This window comes from Cololabis saira, chromosome 18 (genome assembly GCF_033807715.1).
Source record: "Cololabis saira isolate AMF1-May2022 chromosome 18, fColSai1.1, whole genome shotgun sequence".
NCBI lineage: Eukaryota > Metazoa > Chordata > Actinopteri > Beloniformes > Belonidae > Cololabis > Cololabis saira.
Genome location: NC_084604.1, coordinates 14,823,717 through 14,848,552, shown reverse-complemented (window position 1 = coordinate 14,848,552; position 24,836 = coordinate 14,823,717). Strand labels below are relative to the sequence as shown.

General features: G+C 39.8%; 3 protein-coding genes across 3 annotated transcripts; 2 read left to right on the top strand and 1 right to left on the bottom strand.

Moving 5' to 3' along the window:
• Positions 1-3,888: 3,888 nt before the first annotated feature.
• Positions 3,889-4,878, bottom strand: LOC133464778 (trace amine-associated receptor 1-like). Its single transcript, XM_061746966.1, has 2 exons — positions 4,557-4,878; positions 3,889-4,484 (listed from the first exon to the last, which is right to left on the bottom strand). Exons 1-2 carry the CDS (start codon positions 4,876-4,878, stop codon positions 3,889-3,891), a joined length of 918 nt encoding a protein of 305 aa, XP_061602950.1.
• Positions 4,879-10,763: 5,885 nt separating this feature from the next.
• On the top strand, positions 10,764-19,044 carry LOC133464777 (trace amine-associated receptor 1-like). The gene is made up of 3 exons (XM_061746965.1): positions 10,764-10,869; positions 18,191-18,382; positions 18,455-19,044. Exons 1-3 carry the CDS (start codon positions 10,764-10,766, stop codon positions 19,042-19,044), a joined length of 888 nt encoding a protein of 295 aa, XP_061602949.1.
• Positions 19,045-22,803: 3,759 nt separating this feature from the next.
• LOC133464776 (trace amine-associated receptor 1-like) lies at positions 22,804-23,778 on the top strand. Its single transcript, XM_061746964.1, has one exon. It carries the CDS (start codon positions 22,804-22,806, stop codon positions 23,776-23,778), a length of 975 nt encoding a protein of 324 aa, XP_061602948.1.
• Positions 23,779-24,836: the final 1,058 nt, after the last annotated feature.

The window sequence follows — 24,836 nt, the reverse complement described above, 5'->3', positions numbered from 1 at the left end:
CCCTGGATGGAAATATTTTTTGTTGTGGTGTTCTGACCATTGCTGGATGAAACCATCATTGGTAAGCTGTCATAATATTAATTATTTCTGATAACATTGTCATAATGCTGAATATATGGCCTTTCCTATATTGTTTGTTGCTGTTTGACCGCCGTGTCTGATTGTGTTAAATGCATATCGTCGCACATTGTAGTCTGTTGTCATGTAGGTTGAACACACGTGTCTGAATTGTGCTACTCGGCTGAATCCGACATCACTGGATGTCATTTAATTTTTATCTCCAGCTATATCTAATGCCGCGTTCCATTTGTCCTCGGAAGTGGGGATCTCCCAGTTCACAGTCGGAATTTTCAACTGGAACGCCCCTCGAAGTGGGATTTCCCACTGGGAAAGTGGGAGAGTCTTCACCACCCCCGAGTTCACATTCCAAGATGGCTGCCCCGGTTGTAAACAGTAGAAGAGAGCTCTGTAAAAATTCGTAGCACTTCATTCTAGTTTTGGTCACACTAAATCAGTCGTATACAAGTATTGTTCGGCATATATATGCTGTTATAGTGTAATTTACATTTTTCATGTGGTATATGCGAACTACAAACTTGTTTACCTACTTTGTAACTGGAACGCTGATAACTCGGCTGTGACGTCATTCCCAGTTCCGAGTTCCGACTTCCGAGGTAAATGGAACGCAGCATTAAAGTCTGCATTAGACATTTTTTTTTAGCGATTATGTTTTAACGGGGATGTTTAGGCCACAAGGGCCCATCTAGAATGCTTCGCCCCCCCTGGGCTGGGACCCCTGCTCCGACCCTGACCTCAAGGATACATTTTGTTACAATTCATGTTGGACCAGAGTCTGTTCTTTAACACCCGTATGCAACAGCTTGGGGACTCAATATCATAAAAACTATGTTGACTCTATCTCGAAGTAAAAATAACTGGTTCATTGTTTTACTTACAGATTGGATTTGAGCTTCATATTTATAAGGTAATAACAAAGAGAAAGATTGGAAAAAGTGAACAGATCCTATAACAGCCTCCAGCTGATCAGAAAGCTTTCCGACAGAAATTAACAGGATTTCTCAGGTTTTAAACTCAAAGTAAAGGTTAAATCCAGTAAAGGTTACAATAGCTTTTTTGTTTTTTAACGCTCCATCATATCTTTCAGACCTCTTAGTTCCATATTAGCCCGACATAACCATTTTCTTTCAGACTTCAGGTCTACTGTTGGTTCCTGGAGTTTCGTAAGGAAGAATGAGATTCACAACCTTCGGTTAATTGACTCATTTTTTGAGGAACCAGCTCCCAGTTTGTGTTCAGGAGCCAGGCTCTCTCTACCTTTAGGCCTTAAAGTTTAGTTTTTGATCAAGTTCGTTGTCAGGGTGTGAGACATCATTTAAGTTGCTGGGAGATTTCCCATAATACACTGAGCCCCACCCTGACATAAATCCATACAGTTTATGTGCATAAGGATGTAATTCACTTAGTAGCATTTTTTTTCTATCCTGGAGAAACTATACCTTGAGCAGTGCTTTTATGCTTGTTCACATCTCCATCACATAACTGTGATTTAACAACACTGAGGTGAAGCTCGTTGACTTTTAAGTAATTCGTAACCGTCTCAACTTTTTGCTTTACGTATTATTATGATCGGTTTGTATTTGATCTTCAGCATTTGTAAATTAGTGTCATGTCCATACTCATTCACTTTGGAATATCTCTTGTAAAGAGATTCTGGAAACCCTCCCATTGACAGCTACTTTCACCGGTACAGAATGTACCGAGCCATGTTTCATTTCTGTGATTGGTTGTGTGTCTATCTGACGTCAGTGTGAGGTGGTCATGTCTGGTGCAACTGTCCCCTGAACCTCAACGCTGAATCAAGAGGAACCATAATTCCCATGAGGATAGGAGTTAGGATGGCTGGCCAGGCTATTTACTCCCAACTTAAAAAGCGGGACATTTTTGAGACGGGACAATTTGTAGAGTACTAATATTCACAGGCTTAAATTTCAAAGAAACTGATAACTTAAGTTTTGGTATTCGACATTTAGACCTCAGCTGTAACAAATATAATTCTATTTATTTTTAAAATACTTTTATCTAGGGCTGAAACGATTCCTCGAATAATTTGAGTAATTCGATTACAAAAAATTATCGAGGAATTTTCTCTGCCTCGAGGAATCGTTTAATTTCTTTTTTTTTTTTCGTTTAATTTCACCAGCTCAAAGCATCGTATTACGCCCAGACTACATTTAATGCGGCACAATGGGCTGATGCAGCGCACGTAAACGGTAGAAGAAAGAGGCGTATGTTTGGTTTTTGTAACATGACATGCTCAGGCAATGAGTCTGCAATGGCCCAGACGGGAGACACATGTAGCTCAGTGCTTAACTTTTATTTTTAATCCACTCTATATTCTTCTGGTCCGTTCTCCTATATGTTCCCCCTCTAAAGCCAAAATTATTGTTCCGCGTTAAATCGACGCAGAGGCTACAGCGTAGGCTCTGCGTTGTTGTAACGCGGAACAATAAATCAGCCTTCACCCGGTACATACCTGTACATAGGTTCCTCTAAACATCTGTTCCCGCTACAGTTTTAACTAAAAGAAAATGTGCTCCAATACAGCAGGTTTCATCATTTTATTTTGAACACTGCCAAAACTCTAACTTAAAACTTAACTAGAACTTAAAATTTGCTTGACACAAATGTCAATTCAATTTCAATTGAAACACGTGGGAAAAACACCTAACCTTTTAATTGATGTGTGTTATCAGGTGTAATGGCATTTTTAGATTAGAAATAAGAACATTTCTTTGTGAGATCCATAGTTTTTTGAGTGAAGGCAGTGAATTTGGTCAACTGGTGTAAGTTCAGGGTTTTTAAATGCACAGCTATGAACCTACTGGATTATATTATTTAGTCTTGATGTCAATTAACATCTAACATCTTATGTATATTTATAATTGCTCTTTAACTAAACAAAAATATGTTTTATCCGATTACTCGATTAATCAATGGAATTTTCAGTAGAATACTCGATTACTAAAATATTCGATAGCTGCAGCCCTACTTTTATCACCCTCATGTAGGAAAAAAGAGTAATAAAACGTTATCTATCTTATCACTTGTTCTTGAAAACTGTTGAACATAGTTCTCGTACAGGTTTGAAATCTTTTGTCTTTGTATTGGATGCATTTTTTCACAATCATTGTGAGAGGCAGATACCTAATTATCATCATCATCAAGTGAGTGATATGATGTCTTGTGAACTGATCTTCAGGGAGGCCAGAAAGCAGAAATGTTATTACTTTAAATGAAGTGACGTTCATGTTGCAGCACAGCCCTGAACTCTGGCTTCCTGTTCAGCAAGAATTCAGCAGCACACAAAGGGAATATTTGTGTTTATACATTTTAAGATTAAAATTCCCAGAATATTCAAATTTTTTGAGATAGGATATTTGAGTTTTCTTAAGCTGTAAGCCATGATCAGCAATATTAAAATAATAAAAGGCTTGCAATATTTCAGTTGATTTTTAATGAATCCAGAATGTATGACATTTTTGTTTTTGGAATTGCATTACAGAAAATCACAATATTCTAATTTTCTGAGACACACCTGTATATGGCTTAAGCTCATTAAGGTACTGTATGTCTGAGCAGGGGAAAATCTAAAATCTGCAGGACACTAGTACTCGAGGACTCGAGTTAAAAACCCCTGATGTAGAACACGCAGGGCACCATGCCCTGAGGAACAGTGTTGGGATACACTGATCCAAGTGCATTTCTTTAATTGTCCACCACACCTCTTACATGTGATGTTGGGATAATCTTAATCTTTATTGTTTCACCCCTCATCAACCCGTTTTGATGCACATTTAAAACATCCTCTCAAAAGAGAGTAGAGTTCATAAAATTGCCTTGGAATATTTTTCCAGAAATGATCATTATGAAAGCTGATCTGAACCATTTGTAAAAGAAAGCATAAATAAATGGATTCAGCGTGGAATTGGACAAAGTTAGCCAGTTCAGCGTTTCAATCACAGCGATTGGTGTTACATCATTTAACAAAGGCTGAAAGATGATACAAAGAAAGTAGGGAGTCCAACAAAAGATGAAAACTCCCATGACAACTGCCAGTGTTTTGGTGGCCTTTCTTTCCATCTTACTAACAGCTGCTCTGCTGCACTGGTGGGTTGTGCTCTGGATGCTGTTTACTTGCTTCAATGCAACAAGGAAAATCTTTAGATAGATGCTGAGCATAATTATGACTGGGATATAAAAAGAGAAAATACATGCAAGAGTGGTAGATATTAAAGCATCAATCACGCAACTCTCTTCACACTTTCCCTGATTAAAACCTGCAACTATGATGCCTATTCCAATTAGAGCGGAAACCCCCCAGCTCAGCAGAATCATCAGCCCAACGATGCGGTCGGTCATCTTACTCTTGTAAGTCAGAGGCTGACACACCGCAAAATACCTGTCAACAGAAATGCAACACAGGTTCAAAATAGAAGCAGTGCTTAGGGTGACGTCAAAGCTCCCTCGCACTTTGCAAAACAAATCTTCATTATACCAACATGAGGTTACGGTGACTGTCATGCTGAAAGGAAAGACTAAAACTCCAACGAGCAGGTCGGCCACAGCCAGAGAGAGGATGAGGTAGTTAGTAGGAGTGTGCAGCTGTCTGAAGTAAATGATGGCGATGATTACCAGAAGGTTCCCACATATGGTGATTAATGATAATAATCCAAGGAAAACATACAAGCATACACATGTAATGGAAGGATTACTTGTAAATATCAGAGTTGCATCATGTGATTCATAACAGGGATGAATGACATTAACACTTGTGTTGTCAGACTGCTCCGCTTCCATGCCTGTAGATCTCTGCATTTCTGTTCAATAAAATCACATTAAATCAAGAAATCATTGATATGCCTTACAGTTTAAGACACACATGAAGATCAAGACAGAGGAAACAGGTTTATCTGTTTAAAGAGGATTATACCACCTGTCCGTAGTTAGCCGGGGATCAGGCTGTCCACTGTGCAAGCACTGTGAAGATGACTTTTATATATTACACCTCCCCTCATTTTCATAATCAATGCAAACATGGGACGTACCACATCCTGTTTGCATGTGATTTGAAAAAAAAAAGAAAAAACATCTGATAAATTGTGTTTGTTACACTATTTCAGTTAATCTTTTCAATAAAATGCTTTACGTTTGCACTTGAGTTTATTTTTTTATCTTTTTCTATTCACTTATAACGTATCTTAGTTACTTATATATGAATGTTCCATTAATTTACGTCTTCTGTAAGAGATATAGGAGATGTAGTGACATAAATATATTAAAAGCCTGCAACTGAAATAAAAAAAAAAAAAAGTTAAAACTAAGCAGTACTTATTCTCTGCCAACATTTTGTCACATTGTGCGGTTGATAGGACCCAAATGCAGGAGAGCAGGAGTCAGGAGTTCCAAAAATAGTGATTTATTAATCAAACAAAACCAAAAGTGCTGCTGAGCAGGAACGGCCAAAACACAAAAGCTTGCCACTAGAAAAAACCTGACAGGACACAAGGAGGACAGAAACAGTACTGACCAGCTAGGAGCAAGGGAAAGACAAGACAAGATAGATGGGTTGACGAGACACAGGTGCGGACAATCAGGGCAGATGGGAACCAGGGAAGTGGAGACAGAACTGAAACACAAAGGCAAGGGTTTCAAAATAACCGTGACATATTTTCAGTGGCATCTTGGATCTTAGGGGGTGCTTAGGCGGTAGCCATGAGTGCGAGGGCCCGTTCATCACTGCTTGCAGCTTCAATTAGGGCCCCGGGCACTTACAGTGCGAAGGCCCTATTGTATCTGTAGGAATTTTTTATTTTTTTTTTCCTCGTTATTTTTATTTTCCTTCTTCCGACGAAATGAGGGCCTTTTTGCCCCCCTAAACGTGCCCCAAAAGTCACCAACTTTTGCACGCAAGCCAGGCCTGGCGAAAAATTTGATATTTAATGGTCATCTGACTCGGTTTGGAGTACTTGACCTTCATTGGCATGAATTAGCCCCTTCTTCTGATTGGTCGATATGTGATAGTTCCTACTTTCTGCCATAACATTTGAATGGTTTGATATAGAGAGTCGTGGGTGGTGTCATCCGCTAAATGTCCAGGCCTGAAGAATCTACATGCAAGTGATATAAGCGCTTCATCTGCAGCACGCCTGAACGTGCACAAGGGTGCGAGGGCCCGTTCATTGCTGCTTGCAGCTTCAATTTAATATTGTGATCACTCAGTCCTCCTGAGGTGTCTGGATCAACTTTTTGGCAGTGGTTTGAGTTCTATTTTACATTTAGGAATTTCTCTGTCATCATCAATGACCTTTCCTCCCCCTTCTTAGCCCCTCTGACCTCTGGTCTGCTACAGGGATATATTTTAGACCCTGTTCTATTTTCCTGCTGCCCTTAGGGTCAGGTATTATGTCTCATAATGTCTCCTTAAATCGATGACCAGATGATCTACAAATCTATTTTCCCGTTATCCCTAGTTTGACAAGCACATTCAAATCCATCCACAGTTGTTTGGATAACATCAAACCGTAGCTGTCAAAAAACATTCTGTGTTTTGCTGTGAATCTATTGTGTTTGCAACCTCCAATCAGCCCAAAAGTGTAGTATCTATAGTAGTTCCAGGTCTTGATGCTCTGGAATCTCACCTTAACCATGCGATCAAAAATCTGGGTGTGACCTCAGACAGCAGTTTATATTTGATAAACAGATTGACTCCATTGTCAGGGCAAGCTAAAGTCATGCCCTTTCTGTGATGGTGAGAAAGCCAGCCGTGCTTTATAAGCCATGCTCTCGGCTCAATTACTGCAAAACTCTTTATTTTCTAGTGTGCCAAACACTAAGATACATGAAAATATCACACATGTCCTGTTCTCCATCCACTGGCTCCCAGTAGTTTATTTTAGGTGACAATTTTAAGAATTCATTTTTAGGTCTTGCTGTGTGTTTTTAGCACACAGCATTGATATGAACCTCCCATGACTCTAGTTAAGATAGATTGATCAATAACAGTATTGACTAAGCCTTAGTCACTAAGGGATCATTTAGGTCATTAAAAGAAAAAACCCATTATTCATAGTTACCTTTGAAGTATTTTCAAAATCAGGAACCTTCTTGTTGATAACCATGCCACCCTAATAATGTAACCAAGTTTTACACATGCCATTAAGACCAGTGTATCAGAAAGTACATTCATTGTAAACAAGCATCAGTAGTTCTATAAGACTGTTAACAATGTTACTACAACAGCTGCTAATTAATGCTTTTCATTTTTATCATTTAAGTGCAGTTTAAACCTCAACATTTTCAATTTTTTTCTACACAAGAGAAAATACTTGACATCCTTTTGGTCAGTAATTGGAAGCATTTTGTTAATAATCATGAACAAGTATATCATATTTATTAAAATAAGAAAAATTAATTAATGCTTACTTATGCTTTCACAAATCCTATTTTATGTGCATTTATAATTTCAAAGTTAAAGTGCTCTTTACACATATTTACAATTTTGTATAATTTGCTGTGACTTGTCTCCACAAAGGTGATCGTCTGAAGTGTGTGATCATAATTGAAGATATAAATGAAAGCAGGTCGAGTTCATACAGATAAGCACTCTAGTTTGTCAGCCTGAGATAACAGAGTTAAAAAAAAGTGTCCAAATTATACCAGATAGACACAATCTATCAACAATATATGTGAGAATTATACCAGAACCAGATGAGAAACAAAATAGATTATGGGGAGAAATACACCATAGTCCGAGTTTAGTATCATGTTGATCTCAATGTTGTGTAGGACAAATACATACTTTTTTCTAGGCGGATACGGCAAACAAACTCAAAAATGTCATATTTCTAGTATATATTCGGATATTTTATTCTTGTCAGATCATTGACAAATATGGCAAAAAATTGTGACATGTGTTTATATGGCGCTTTTATGATTTATTTTTATTATAATGCAAGCTAGTTATAACTACTTTTTTCTTTTTGTAACAACGAAATCCACGAGTTCAGATTGAGCTGTAAATAAACTTATTTTCAATTCCATATGATCATTATGAAAGCTGACCTGAACTATCTGTAAAAGTATATAAATAAATGGATTCAGCATTGAGTTTGACAAAGGCCAGATCAGTGTTTCAATCATAGCAATTGGTGTTACATCATTCAACAAAGACTGTCATGAATGAGTAGTTGAGGACCCAAGCGCAGGAGAGATGCCGCAGGAGGCGGGAGTTCCAGAAAAAGCTGATTTATTAAGCAAAAACAAACCAAATGCGCTGCAGAGCAGGGTTAACAAAAACACATCAGCTTTAGCCAAAAAAACAGACCTGAAACAGAGGGATCAAACAATACGGACCAGCAGCAAGCAAGGGAAAGACAAGACCAGCGGTGCGTCCGAAATGCCATACTAAACAGTATATACTCAAAAAGTATACTTAAGTTCGGCACACTTATGAGTAAATATTAGTATTATGCATAAATTCAGACGTACTACTCGGAGCCACTCGGCACTTCCTGCCATTGGGGGTGGGGGGGGGGGGGGTGGAGCAGCACTGCTCCGCTCTTTTCCGTTTATCATGGCCCAAAAAAGATGACATTGTAATGTAATATTATAATATTAATATTATATAATAATATTATTATACTTAATATTATACTTGACATATGACATATGACATATACGTATCTGCGCAGCACCTTCCAACCAAACACCGCAGCATTGCATTGTGGGAAGTTTCTGCTGGTGGGTTGTGCTCTGGATGCTGTTTACTTGCTTCAATGCAACAAGGAAGATTTTCAGATAGATGCAAAGGATAATCATGACTGGAAAATAGAAAGCAAAAACAGACCCAAGAATGGCTGATATCAGAGCTTCAGTTACACAATTTTCTTCACACCCTCCCTGATTAAAACCTGCAATTATGATGCCTAGATAATTGGATGCCTGGATAATTTGTCTCCAAGTAATCATCATCACCTGATGAGTGCGTCCACACATAGGAGGGCATAGTTAGCGACCCCCTTAGATGCCAACCACCAAGAAGTCACATTGTTGAGGAATAGTTGTGGTGGAGTTTTGGGTTTCTTCTCATAATCACTGCACCAACATAGCAGCACTTTGCCAAAACAAGCATAGTTCCTTATATATATCTGCTAATAAGATTGTTGTGTCTCATTTGCATTAGTTATTTCTTTATAACATAGCGCTTGCAGCAAACAGGTCCTCCTGTCGAGGAAGGTTCACCTCGGAGTCCGGACCATGAGAGGACTCTTCCAAGTTCATTGACTGGATCATGGGTTTCAAGTTTTGCTCCACTCACAGGCCACAGCAATTGTCCACCTGCCGCCAGTGGCAAGCTGAAGAGCACGTTATTTTCAGCTATGTCATTTGACTAACATTCGTCATAAATGGCTGTCAGTTTGTTTTGTGGCAATTGCTGGTAAGTCACAAATCCCCCTTGTTGGTTAAATAGTCTGTTGGTTGTCATTAATGTGTGAAAGAATTTAAACAGAACTGCTGTTAGTCAACTCGCTCAAACCTGAAAACCATTACATTGAGAAGCTTTATGTATCTGACCACTTCTAGGAGGAGGCTTTTATTGCTATTTTAAAGAAATTATTGACATAACAGTCATAGATGTGTTTTATTTAGGCAGACAACTTTGACCAGATATGGGATGGAAATGTGTTTCATCTTGTGCTCTTTTAAGTATTTATTTTAAACAGTGTGGCTACCGTAGAATGGGGAGAATGTGAAGCTAGAATATACAACAGTTATTACCTTGAGCCAAGAAAAGTTAGTTGTTTGCTTAAAACTAGTTTATGTGGTCACAGAAGTGGAAGCAATCCACATAGACTAATTGTTTTCACACCTAAGAAGTTTTCGCTCACTGCTCAGTAAATGCAGTCCCCTGATTACACAGAGGGTTGTTTTCAGGCTTCTTGTTTGTTTCTTTTTCATCATTAACTTTTACTCTTTGGGAGCATAGACTCATTATTCACATCATTAATTTGTTTTGCTTTATAATCTATGCCATTGCAAAAAACAACAACTATAATACATCAGACAACCTGGGCACACTCTTTGTGTGTGTGTGTGTGTGTGTGTGTGTGTGTGTGTGGTTGCAGCTGTAGCTCAGGGACCAACAACAACAACACCTCACGTTCACACCTTTAATTGAAGGCTGTTGCATCACTCTGTTTCCTTCAACATTATTATTGATGTATTGCAGTACATACTAAATATTTTATTATTTTAACTGATTAAAGTTTTCTATTTAACGTACACCGGTAGTGATACTAAAATCAAGAATCCGTATTCCCTGAAAAGTTTTATTTTCCCCAATTGTCCCTATTTTTTACCCAAGATGTCTTGATGATGGAAGCGGTCAATTTCAAAACATGGTGATGTTTTTAACATTAATAGTTTGTTAACGTTTTTAACATTAACATCATCCAGATGCTTCATTTTCTTCTCCGGTCCACAGTTTTGCTCCAGGATCTTCAGAAGGCCTCAGAACGGGACCCGGTGCTCGCTCAGCTTTGTACCTTTATTTGCTCTGGCTGGCATCAAAATCTGAGATTTCTGTGGAGTTTCTTCCCTTTAATCAAGTCATTGATGAGCTGTCATGCACTCGTGGATTCTGCTCTATCATCCTCTGTAGCCTGCGATTATGAGTTCTGGCTATGGCTCACAAGGGCCACCTAGGTATCGCCAGAGTGATGCAGCACTGTCGCGACGGGGTGGAGTGGCTGGGCATCGACAGAGACATTGAAGTCCTGGTAAAACATTGTACAGCTTGCCTTCTGAGTGGCAAGACTGGGCCTCCTGGTCCAGCCCCCATGCAACCACTACAGTGGCCAGCTCGCCCATGGGAATATCTTCAGCTCAATATTTGTGGGGAGCTCCAGTGCATTGCCCACCACCAGCAGTTCCTAGTGGTTGTCTATGACTCCCTACAGACGCTGGTACCACACGTGTGGTGACTGAGTTCCTAGACCCCTCTTTGCTCGCAAAATTCTTACCATGGACAATGGCCCACAGTTTTTGTCTGCTGAGTTTGCTACTTTCCTGGCTGACCATGGCGTTAAACGCAAACCAGGGTTTATGGCTGCCAGCAACAGATGAAGCAACGTTTCAACACATTTCGGAAAGTTAAATAGCCAGATCTCAAGCCTGGGGACGGAATTCGTGTCTGTCAGCCTAATCTGGGCACAAGCTGCAGTCTTTCTGGTCCACTCCGATGACTGCCCAGCTGGGGCCCGCCACCTTTTGCATGTCTGATGGGTCACAGTGGCATGCCAGCCGTCTTCACAGAGTATCTCCACCTGCTGCTGCAGGTACCCCTACCGTTACACCATCAGCCCTTTCAGGTGTGAGCATAAACGCTGATGCGGGCATAGCAGTTGGTGACCCTGAATCACTGCATGAGCCTTGCCGGGGTCAGACACCTGTTTTTCAGTGGAGCCCTTGAACTGTATGCACAAGTACATCCCAGAATCCACAGTCTCTACTTTCTCAATGGAAGGCATGTCAGTCGGATTGAGGAGATCCCCGAAATATTCCTTCCACCGTCCAACAATGTCCCAAGTCGAGGTCAGTAATGCCTCACTTGTACTGTGAACAGTGTTTCTTTAAGTTGCAACATGCTGTTGAGCCATTAGGCCACGCCCATTAATGCAAACCATGAAATATCAAATTTTTCGCCAGGCCTGGCTTGCATGCAAAATTTGGTGACTTTTGGGGAACTACCAAATATGGACCAATCAGATGATGGGGGGGCGCGTTTCTTGGCGTCTATCGTCGCCACGGTAACGCTTTTGACTGAGAAAGGTAATTATCATCGTCGCAGGATCGAGACGCACATTTTGTTGTCTAACACACCTGGGTGCACGTTACGTAGGGCCGGTTTTTGCTATGGGCAATATGGGCGACTGCCCAGGGCGCAATCCGGGTGGGGGCGCACGAGCGCTCTCAAAAAAAAACATTTGCTGCCATTAAATATCAAATTTTTTCGCCTGGCCTGGCTTGTGTGCAAAATTTGGTGACTTTTGGGGCACGTTAAGGGGGGAAAAAAGACCCTCATCTCATCGGAAGAAAAACGAGGATAAAAACAAAAATGAGAAAAAAAAACAAGAATTCCTACAGATACAATAGGGCCTTCGCACTGTCAGTACTCGGGCCCTAATAAATCCAAACACAAAAGGCCATCTTGGACGCTTGGCTACTCTATAACTTGCATGAAAAGCCTGTTAATGGAAAAATATTTGACATTTATCAACATTTTCAAATATTGCTTGGGTTTTTCAGTAAAAATATGTTGTGGATATTGTTACACACACAAACACAGGAACACACATGCATACAACTTGAGTTAGCCAAGTCATCAAGCAAGACTTGGATTATTCTGTTGGATGAAGTTAATTTATTTGCAGTGGAAGCTATTCAAGTTGGTTCATTTTGAGTTAAAAAAAATCTCTCTTTATTGTAAAAATAATGATGACCAGTGTTGTGGAAAATGAACCATCCAAGAGGTTTAGTAGTTAAACAGCCGTGACTATGATTTAACGCACGGGTAAAAACACAACTTGCATGAAAAGCATGTTAATGGAAACTGAATGAATTAATATGTGATCAACAGTTTCAAAAATAAGTTTTGCAGTAAAAATGTGTTTTGGATGTTGTTACACGCAAACAAAAGAACACATGCATACAACATAAGTTATCCAAGTAATCAGGTAAAACTTGGTTTATTCTGTTGGATGAAGTTAATTTATTTAAACTTAAACTTAAACTTTATTTATTTATATAGCACCAAATCATACAATATAAATGCAACACATGGTGCTTTACATGCAGAATAAAATAACAATAAAAAACACAATTTAAAACATCCCATACAACCCCACCCCCCACCCCCCCACCCCCCACGCGTACACACACACTCACTCACACTCATACACATGTGCACACACTCACACGCCCACACACACACACACACACACACACACACACACACACACACACACACACACACATACAAACACACACACAGTAAGTGGACTGGTGACATGGCTTAGCACTAACGATCCAGGTGAGGAAAACACTACCTATGGGTGGCCGTCCACACCGAGAGGCTCCACCGACCATGACCACAAGGAGCATCGCCACAGAGACCCCCCCAACCCGGACAGACCGGGGCAGACCCCACACAGAAGGTGGAGTCCCACCCCCAGCTACCCAGGCCTGAGGAATCCCCATGACGACACCCCCATGGGCGGAGCAGGCACACCTCCAAGTGTGGACGACCCCCCTGAGGAAACACTGGAGCTAAAAACTAAAAGATTAAAAGAAAGTAAGAAATGCCTAAAAGTGTAAAATTTTAGAGAAATCTATACAAAACTTAAGATGAATAATAAATAACATAAAATAAAAAGTCACTAAAATGAATTAAAGTTTTAAAGATAATAAAAAAGCTAAAGAAGTAGACACAATAAATAGCTGAAAAGACTAGGTAAATGAGATCAGATAAAAGCCAAACTAAAAAGGTGTGTCTTGAGCCTCCTTTTAAAAATATCAACATTCTCTGCGGCCCTGAGGTTCTCTGGCAGGCTGTTCCATAAAGAAGGGCCATAATGGCTGAATGCAGCCTCACCGTGGGTTTTGGTCCCGGTTCGGGGAATGGTTAAAAGGCCGGTGCCAGAGGACCTCAGGGTCCGTGACGGTTGATACGGTAATAGCAGATCAGATAAATAAGATGGCCCAAGACCGTTAAGACACTTAAAAACCAGTAAAAGAACCTTAAAATCAATCCTGAAGCGGACGGGGAGCCAATGCAGCGATTTTAAAACAGGTGTAATGTGCTCCCGCCCTCTGGTCCTCGTCAGCACGCGAGCGGCTGAATTCTGTAGTAATTGTAGGTTCTTAATACTCTTTTTAGGAAGACCAGAGAGCAGGGCATTACAATAATCTAAACGACTAGAGATAAAAGCATGCATCAGCATCTCCGTGCTGGCCTGAGAGAGAAACGGGCGGACTCTGGCTATATTCTTAAGATGGTAAAAACCTATCTTCGTAATATTCTTTATGTGTGGAATAAAAGTGAGCTCAGAGTCAAAAATAACACCCAGGTTCTTTACACATTGCAAAGGTTTAAAATCTTGTAGTTTTGGTAAAAGTTTCTCTCTCGGGCCTTCAGGACCAATAACTAAAACCTCTGTTTTGTCCTGGTTGAGCTGTAGGGAATGATCTGCCATCCATGACTTAAAGGAGCCGTCTGTAAGAAATGTCCAAAACTGGTACTGCAGTCACTTTCAAAATATTGTTGAGCGGCGTGTACCCTCCCCCTCCTCCCCCCGACCAGAGGTTGCCAGGTAGGCTGCAGAATGCAGCAGGAACATAGGCTGCCATGGCTGCGATAATTAGAGCCGAGCTGGCAACCCGGATGCCAAAACAATACTGACTTGGTGATTGGGAGATAGGTGGAGGGTGGAGCTTCAGGCCAAAACAAAAAATGACAACATAAACATCAGTTGAGGGCTGCAACTCCTCTTTTTAAACTGGAATATCCTGGCTTGAGTGCTGTTGTCAGTGACATAAGTATTTGAAATGAACATGTTTTTTAAATGTCTTTTGACATATCGGGGTCATTTTATGATTCGTTTTATTATTGCTCTTACATACAGCTCCTTTAATATCTAAAATACAGTTAAAAAGGGCATCAAGTGGCCCTGTGTCATCAGGAGACACGCCGATGTACAGCTGTGTGTCGTCAGCATAGCTGTGGAAGCTGATGCCGTGTCTCCTGATGACGTCCCCCAAGGGAAGCATGTAAAGGTTAAAAAGAAGCAGACCTAAAATTGACCCTTGGGGGACCCCACACTTAATTTCATGCATTCTGGAGGAACATGTATCCAAACTTACAAAGAAAGATCGATCTGTGAGATAGGAGCGGAACCAGTTAAAAACAGTACCAGAGAGGCCCACCAGGTGCTTCAGTCTGTTTAATAAAATGTGATGGTCTACTGTATCGAAGGCGGCACTAAGATCCAGTAGAACCAAGACTGTCAGTTTGCGGTTATCTAAATTGCACCTGATGTCATTTAAAATCTTTAAAAGGGCTGTCTCGGTGCTGTGGTTCATCCTAAAGCCAGACTGAAATTTCTCTAAAATATGGTTTCTTATTAAAAAATAATTTACTTGGTTAAAAACCAGCTTTTCTAAAATCTTACTTAAAAAGGGTAAGTTGGATACAGGTCTGTAGTTATTAAAAATGCTGTGATCTAAATTGCTCTTCTTCAGAAGGGGCTTCACCACCGCCATTTTAAAGGCAGCAGGGAAGACACCCGTCTGAAGAGAGTAATTTACTATATTTAAAATCTGTTCCTCAAAGAATTCATAAAATGTCTTTAAAAGTGATGTGGGAATAGGATCTAAAAGGCAGGTTGTTGGGTTTACCTGGGAGAAAACTCGACCAAGGGTCCTCGCATCAACCAGGGCAAAACTCTCCAGTGTTTCCTCGGATAAAAGCAACTGTCCAGATTTGTTAAAAATTACATTTTGATGTGGTAAAAGACTGGACCTAATGTTGTCAATTTTACTTCCAAAGTGGTCTGCAAAATCTTCACAAAGATTGTCTGTTGGTGGTTGTGAGGAATTCTTAAAATGTACATTTGTTAAAAGATCGAAGGTGGAGAAAAGAAATTTAGAATTGTTTTTATTGTCTGTAATGAGTTTTGAGAATGAGCAATTCTTGCCTGTTTGACGGTTTTATTGTAGGATTTGAGTTGTTCACGAAATATTTGATAATGTATTGTAAGTTTACTTTTTCTCCACCTTCTCTCAGCACTCCTGCATTTTCTTTTTGATTTTTTGACTTCCTCAGTTCTCCATGGGGGTGTAGGCTTAGTTTTTATGGTTTTTGTTAAAAGCGGAGCAACTGAGTTCAGAGTGGATTCCAGTTTCCTGTTAAAATTATCAACAATAAAATCACATGATGCAGGTAAAACCTAGGGCTGGGCGATTTTGGACAAAAATAAAATCCCGATTTTTTTTCTCTGAAAACCCAATTTTCGATTTCGATTTCGATTTTTTTGTGGTAAAACTACAAAAGACAATGGAATAAATTGTTTCAAATATTTTATCTTTAAAGAAAAAGCAAACAAATTTCCCTATTGGGAATGAAGTGCAATTGAAAGATACTGTAAATCCTCCTTGAGTTTAGTAAAGTGACAACATTTACAATTTTCTTGACCAAACAAAGATGACTAGACGAGCTCTGTCTGTGATGCAGCCAGCTGCAAAAAAGGAAAATCGATTTTCCGATTTTACTTTTTTTAACATCGTCTTGAATAATAAATCCGATTTAGATTTAAAATCGATTAATCGCACAGCCCTAGTAAAACCTCAGCAGGAGTGCTCTGTAAAATCTCAATAAAATTTGCAGCCACTTTAGAAGTTAGGTAGCATTTCCTCACCGCTCTCATCGAGGCTTCCTGATGATTTCTATATATTTGCTAACATATAGAAAACAGTGCTATACAAGACAGTTATACCAATGTTTCCACAGAGTTGAGCAATATCTCACGTCACAAACACGAGGGCTATCCCAGCTGAGCAATGATTTCATTCTGAGAAACATTCAGTCTGCAGATAAAACTATACATCAGATGTCTAAGCAAGGCCTGAAATGAGTTGACTCTCACTTTACACAACAGCTCACTTGCACTACACCATCTCGGCTGTTTCAATAGTATCCTCATGCAAATCATTGTAAGCAACCTGCAACTTATGAATGCTTGCCTTCTTAAATTTACTCCATAAAAGGAGCAGTATAGAGCAGGGTACAATATGCCCTAAAGAGACAGATCTTCACATGGTCAGAACACATGTTCAATTTCCTTCTTAGCATGTTTGCCTGAGCATAAAGGACTCGGCACTGTCTATTAATATCCTCGTCATTAGTTAATTGGTACCTCGGTCATGAAATGACCGAGGTATTTAGTTTTAGTACAGATATTCACCTTTTGTCCTGTAAGATAAAAATTTGGAAATGTTTGGAAATGTGAGGTGTCTGTCTTCTTTAGTACGACACAGCATAACCATACTCTTCTTGTTATTATACAGTATATCATGGTTAATCCCATACTCAGTACATATATTAAACAACTGTTGCAACCCGGCACTGCTGGGGGAAAAATTGCCAAATCTTCAGCATACATAAGATGGTTTAAAATAGTGTTTCCAATTACACATCCTGTTCTACACGCTCCCAGTTGGTGAGAAAGATCATCCATGTAGATGTTAAAAAGGGCTGGAGAAAGTAGCCCCCCCTGGCGGACGCCATTACTAACACCAAAGCAAGTGGGAAAAACTGTTGCCCCATCTAACCTTCATGCTCTGGTTAGCATACCAATACGCCATTATTCGTATGATGCTATTTGGAACACCCCTTTGACTCAGCTTAATAAACAACTTTTCATGATGACTCGATCAAAAGCCTTCGAGGCATCTATGAAGCCGATTAGTACTGAGGAGTTTTGTCTTCTGTTTCGATCAACAACCTCCTTTAGGGCAAAATACATAAGTCAGTGCCATGCTTAGGCTTAAAACCAAATTGGTTATGTGTGGTGGGTACAAATTCACGTAGATGGTCCAATATGATCTTTTTTAGAACCTTGGAAACCACACTGGCTAATGCAGTATGATTGTAACGGAGATTGTATGAGATACAATGTCTGAAGTTGGATTGGGCAGCGATTTTGATGATGTAACTTCAGCTGGTGAGGACGCTATAAAGAGTCTGCACAGGGGTTGAGATATTCGGGAACTCCCACCAGCACCAATGCGCTGACTGATCGTAAGGGTCTGACAGAAACTTCTTTTCAATGTAATTTCTCACTGAAATGTTATGTTTGAGTATTTCTCTGTCTTGCTGATTACATATGTTGCATTGAATTGTAGGAGCTCCAGATGATGGAACCACCTGACATGACTCTGAACAACACTCCTGTTATGACTCCTATACATCCCTGCTATGAAATCAATAATTTCATCTTCAAACTAACCACAACCCCTTCTATTATATGTGGGCTATTAAATGCTTTTCTTGTAGTTATGTCTTTTGTCACGGTGTGTGGAAACCTCCTGGTAATAATCTCCATCATCTACTTCAAACAGCTGCACACTCCGACTAACTTCCTCATCTTCTCTCTGGCTGTGGCCGACCTGCTTGTCGGGATTGTAGTCTTTCCTTACAGCATGGCCCACTCAGTCAGCTCATGTTTGTATCAGGAAAGCTTATTTTGTAAAGTGCGAGACAGCTTCGACATATCACTAAGCACATGCTCTATTATGAATCTATGCTGTATTTCCGTTGACAGGTACTATGCAGTGTGCCAGCCGCTGACATACAAAACTAAGATCAATCATCATGTTGTTGTTGTCATGATCCTGTTAAGCTGGGTGGTTTCTGCTCTTATTGGAATCGGTGTGATAGTTGCTGGATTAAACAACGATGAATGTGAGGACATGTGTTTAACTGATATTCTGATGGCCAACACTATTGGACCTATATTATCATTTTACCTCCCGGTGGTCATAATGCTGTGTATCTACCTGAAGATTTTCCTTGTTGCACAGAGACAGGCACGGAGCATCCAAAGCACAGTTAAGACCGGAGAAACTGTGAGTAAGATGGAGAGGAAGGCCACTAAAACTCTGGCTACTGTTCTGGGAGTTTTTCTTTTTTGTTGGACTCCATTCTTTCTTTGCATCACATTTTTGCCTTTTACTAATGATTCAGTACCAGTTCCTGTGATTGAAACCCTGAATTGGCTCACACTGTCAAATTCAATGCTGAATCCGTTCATTTATGCTTTCTTTTACCGCTGGTTCAGATCAGCCTTTAAAATGATTGTTTCTGGAAAAATATTTCAAGGTGATTTTGCTAACTCAAAACTATACTGATCCATATGTTAATTTGGAACAGAAATGTGAAAAATGTTGCATCAAATATGATTAAAAATGACTCCATTCATGTGGAGACAAAATCTACAGTTTAACAAATTTATTTTATCTTGAAGCTGAGGTTCTGTTTGATTCTCAGATTAAAGGAGTCATCACAAGTATATGTACAAGTACAGTGTTTCCTCTAAAACCTTTCACTTATGTTTGTCTTTGGGACATTTTTTGCATAATGGGAATAATTTGCAAGGTGAAACGCTACATATTTTCCTAGTGGATTAAATAGGAACCAGCTTTTGCCCTTATTTAACACAGATTCCATCAAACTGAGGTTTTACTAATTTATATGAAGAAATTAAAATTTCACCTGAAAACATGTTTAATTTCATTGGCTTTAGGTCCCAGTTGAGCATATTTTCAGTTTTTATCTTACATACAATGTTTTACTTTTTGCTGGAGTTATTTTTGTTGTTTACATCATCAGGTTCATTGTTTTAGTGTAAGATTTATTTTTGACATGTTTTGTTGTATCTGTGCAATTATGCTGAATTTTTTTCAACTCTTTGTTTTGAATGTGCTGAATAAATAATGTTTGACTGGACTTGATTTTTTTCTTACTTATTTACCAGGAAATAAATCTAACAGTTGTGTTGCAGAAGTAAAAAAAAGAGTCCATTTTTTAATTACACTGCAGTCATGTTCTGTGAAATAAAATTAGTCCAATCTTTTACCTTTAGTTTCCCATAAAATATTATATGGAGATAAAAAATGAAATCAGTGGAACACTTTTTGAAGATGCAGTTGAATAATGTTATGAAGACATAGCAGTTTATCTAACTTTGAAAATAAAACCAATATAGAAAGCCTTTATTAGGCCCCGAGCACTTACAGTGCGAAGGCCCTATTGTATCTGTAGGAATTTTTTGCCATCTTTTTTTCTTTTTTTTTTTTTTTTCTTTTTCCGACAAAATGAGGAGCTTTTTGCCCCCCTAAATGTGCCCCAAAAGTCACCAAATTTTGCCTGGCTAAAAAATGTGATATTTCATGGTTTGCATTAATGGGCGTGGCCTAATGGCTCAACAGCGCCGCCTAGAAAACTTTGTGCCTCAAGCCCCACGATACGGTTTGACGTACATGCACGAAAATCGGTACACACCTGTATCATGTCGCAATTTAAAGAAAAGTCTCTTGGTGCCATGGCCGAAACCGAACAGGAAGTCAGCCATTTTGAATTAATCGTGTAAATTTGGCGCAATATATGTCATTTCTTCAGCCGCTTCTTCGCCCAAACCGTAATGTGCACCCAAGGTGTGTTATACATTAAAATGTGCGTCTCCATCCTGCGACGATGTGCATTACTTTTCCAAGTCAAAAGCGTTACTGTGGCGACGCTAGACGCCAAAAAGCGCGCCTCCCCTTCATCTGATTGGTCCATACAGATAAAAACTTTGTGCCTCAAGCCCCACAATACGGTTTAACGTACGTCCACGAAAATCGGTACCTGTATCATGTCACAACTGAAAGAAAAGTCTCTTGGCGCCATAGCCGAAACCGAACAGGAAGTCGGCCATTTTGAATTAATCGTGTAATTTTGGCGCAATTTATGCCATTCCTTCGGCAGTTAATACGGCCTGAACCGTAACGTGCACCCAAGGTGTGTTATACATCAAAATGTGCGTCTCCATCCTGCGACAACGCGCATTACTTTTCTCAGTTAAAAGCGTCACCGTGGCGACAATAGATGCCAAAAAGCGCACCCCCCCTTCATCTGATTGGTCCGTGGTTTGAGTCCTTGAACATAATTGGCATGAATTAGCCCCGCCCCTCCTTCTGATTGGTCGATATGTGATTGTTCCTATTTTCTGCCATAACTTTTGAATGGTTTGACATAAAGAGTCGTGGGTGGTATCATCGGGCTCGGTTTTGAGTCCTTGAACATAATTGGTGCAAATTAGCCCCGCCCCTTCATCTGATTGGTCAATATTTGATTGTCCCTATTTTCTGGCATAACTTTTGAATGGTTTGACATAGAGAGTCGTGGGTGATGTCATCTGACTCGGTTTTAAGTACTAGACCTTCATTGGCATGAATTAGCCCCGCCCCTTCTTCTGATTGGTCAATATGTTATTGTTTCTATTTTCTGCCATAACTTTTGAATGGTTTGACATAAAGAGTCGTGGGTGGTATCATTGGGCTCGGTTTTGAGTCCTTGAACATAATTGGTGCAAATTAGCCCCGCCCCTTCATCTGATTGGTCAATATTTGATTGTCCCTATTTTCTGGCATAACTTTTGAATGGTTTGACATAGAGAGTCGTGGGTGGTGTCATCTGACTCGGTTTTGAGTCCTTGAACATAATTGACATGAATTAGTCCCGCCCCTTCTTCTGATTGGTCGATATTGGATAGATCCTATTTTCTGCCATAACTTTTAAATGGTATGACATACAGAGTCGTGGGTTGTGTCATCTGACTCAGTATTGAGTACTTGATCTTCATTGGCATGAATTAGCCCCGCCCCTCCTTCTGATTGGTTGATATCTGATAGTTCCTACTTTCTGCCATAACTTTTGAATGATTTGGTATAGAGAGTCGTGGCTGGTGTCATCCGCTAAATGTCCAGGCCTGAAGAATCTACATGCAAGTCATACAAGCGTTTCCACTGCAGCCTGAACGTGCACAAGGGTGCAAGGGCCCGTTCATCGCTGCTTGCAGCTTTAATTATCATTATAATGGTACAATAAGATTAGGCAGCAGCTCCATAAAAGTGCATGCGTGTAAAGACTCTCCAGCACCCTACCCCAGGAGTCCAAGAAGGGTGGGTATTCTGAACTGCTGTTTAGTGCGTAAGCATAGACAACAGTAAACTAAAATGGGTTAAAATCATAATATCCTTAGGGCTGATAACAGCCTCATAGTTGCCAGTGTTGTTTTACAGCTTAGCAACATTCCTTAATGTGAAACAAAAACAACCTCTTATTACATAATATGTCACAGTCAAAGGTTACACCCATGTCCCTGCCCAGGCCTGAGGTTTGAACAACACTGGCCTAAAGTTGTTATTACAGTGTCAAATAACCCCTTCAGTCTTGCTGTACTTTAACTGCCATCCAGCATTTGACCTCCTGAAGGCAGAGTACAATGGCAGTCACATGTGCGGTCACCTTTGAATCCAAGGGCAAGTAGTTTTAGAGTCATTGACATGTCTGGCATCTCAGCATTCATCAGCCATTAACATCTGTGACACTCTTTAGATCCATTCATCTTTACGGAGGTCAAAGCAGAACAAAACATAACATAAACCTCTGGCCGAAAGTAAACATCTGAAAACTCAACTGACTTTTAAGTGTGAGACTGAGCTCCTCAGGTTCATGACAACGTTCAGTGGGCTGATTTATTTCACTTCCTCTGTTGCACCAAAGACAGAGAGGCTGGTGTTTAAAGAAAAAAAAGACAAAACATCTCACACCTTACTTTGTCCACACACATACATGTATTACACATAATAGAAGAGTTATCCAACTTTGCTCCGAAGTTTCCCTTCCTCTGATTGGACATGATTTATGATGATGTAATGAGAAAGTTAAGTGTTAAGCAGCAGGGACAACAATCTCAGACACTCTGTGCTGAATATCTTGCAGGTATACCACATATGGTAAGAGGGTTTGCTTTGAGAGTTTGGGTAAAGGAAAGTTAAACCTTTTTTCTGTGGAAGGAAGCAACATTTCAATGACTAGATATCACTCTGATTGTTTTAAGAAAAATGGAACCAAAGTCTCTGTCTTATGTGGGTTATGATATCCATCCTTGCTATGACATGAATAATGTCTCTGGAACACTGACAAGGACATCTTCTACAATTTGTACTTTATTATACATTTTTCTGGGTTCAATGTCTGTTGTTACCGTATGTGGAAACCTTCTGGTGATAATCTCCATCATCTACTTCAAGCAGCTCCACACACCTTCAAACTACCTCATCCTCTCCCTGGCTATGACCGACCTGCTCGTCGGACTTGTAGTGTTCCCTCTCAGCATGTCCTACTCTGTGAGCTTCTGTCTGTATCAACGGGATCTGTTGTGCAAAGTGCGCGACGCCTTTGACGTCGTACTGAGCACAACATCCATTTTTAATTTGTGTTGTATTTCTGTTGACAGATATTATGCAGTGTGTCAGCCTCTGACATACAGATCTAAGATAAATCTGCCAGTAGTTTCTGCCATGATCCTGATGAGCTGGGGTGTTTCTTTCCTTGTTGCCATCGGCTTTATCATCGCAGAGTTGATCCAGGAAGAGTGTAAAGAAAATTGTTTCTCTGATGTTATACTTGAAAAGGTCATGGCTCCAGTTTTCTCATTTTACCTCCCAGTGGTCATAATGCTGTACATCTACCTGAGGGTTTTTCTTGTTGCTCAGAGACAGGCTCGCAGCATCCAGAGCACCACAAAGCCCGGAGCAACTGTCAGTAAGATGGAGAGGAAGGCTACCAAAACCCTGGCCATTGTCATGGGAGTTTTCCTGGTGTGCTGGCTGCCTTTCTTTCTTTGTTTTTCCTTGCAGCTCTTAGGTGGTGTGGCAGTACCAGTGTATGAAACCCTCAACTGGTTCACACTTTCCAACTCAATGCTTAATCCATTCATCTATGCTTTCTTTTACAGCTGGTTTAGGTCAGCGTTCAGAATGATCATCTCCGGTAAAATATTTCAAGGGAACTTTTCCAACTACAGACTCCAGTGAAATTCTGAGAACAGTTTGTTTACTGCAGAGGCTTCAAACCTTGATATCCGTCATCAGGCTTGGAAAATGAAAACTGCAGCCTGCGTTTTTGCTTTAAATGTTTATCCATTTATGAAGTCACAGGGAAAAGCTCAATCATGTCACAAGCAGTACTCGAGTTGAGGGGGGATGAGGGGGGATGGCATCCCCCCTGAAACAAAAACGGTCAAAATCATCCCCCCTGTAAAACTGCCACCCCCCCTTTCCATCCCTTATGTCATTTCATCAATGAATGTGGTTTTACTGCTATTTCAACATTTAGAGTCATCACCAGAAAAATAACACCAGAAAAATAACTTACCTCCTGTTTCAAGTAAATTTTCACTTAAAATAAGTAGGAAAATCTGCCAGTGGGACAAGATTTATCTTCTCATTACAAGCAATAAAATCTTGTTCCACATGCAGATTTTTCTACTTATTTCAAGTGAAAATCTACTTGAAACAGGTGAAAATTGTTGTTTTTTCCAGTGATGAGTCTTGTTTTAAGTGTAATGAGATTTTTTTTACTGAAATGAGACATTTTAACTAGAAATAAGACCAATATTCTTGTTAACATTTTTGAGTTTTTACAGTGGTCCATTTTACCTATCCTGTCAAGGTTCAGAAAGCTGTTTTTATTTTTGTGTTTTGATGTATTTGATGTAAGCCCAGTGGATATTTAAAGCTTACAGAAGGCTGCATTTAACTGCTGCTATGTCATTCCTGCAGTATTTCTGCAAGTATTTTGGTCAGTGCTATTATTTGTAATATATTATGTTATTTGTAATCAGCACAAATTATCTGTCTCCATATGATAAAATCCACCATCCCTCCTGATTTTTTTTTACAACTCGAGTACTGGTCGCAAGCAAGTAGAAATATATATTCCTTTATGTATTGCATCCCAAGACGTCCTAATATGCAGCTTGCTTTTATTGTGTTTAACAAACTTGATGAGGCAGAAATTATGCTGGTTGATCTAAACCTCTTGGAACATATTGTGGATCTGGATGTCATCTAATAAATTATTTTCTCCTAAG

Coding starts and splice junctions, on each gene's coding strand:
- LOC133464776 (XM_061746964.1), top strand. CDS start 22,804: ATGGAACCAAAGTCTCTGTCTTATGTGGGTTATGATATCCATCCTTGC.
- LOC133464778 (XM_061746966.1), bottom strand. CDS start 4,878: ATGGAAGCGGAGCAGTCTGACAACACAAGTGTTAATGTCATTCATCCC. Junction 4,485..4,556: donor GTATAATGAAGATTTGTTTT/GCAAAGTGCGAG, acceptor GCATTTCTGTTG/ACAGGTATTTTGCGGTGTGT.
- LOC133464777 (XM_061746965.1), top strand. CDS start 10,764: ATGGCTCACAAGGGCCACCTAGGTATCGCCAGAGTGATGCAGCACTGT. Junction 10,870..18,190: donor TGAAGTCCTGGTAAAACATT/GTACAGCTTGCC, acceptor CTTTTCTTGTAG/TTATGTCTTTTGTCACGGTG. Junction 18,383..18,454: donor GTATCAGGAAAGCTTATTTT/GTAAAGTGCGAG, acceptor GTATTTCCGTTG/ACAGGTACTATGCAGTGTGC.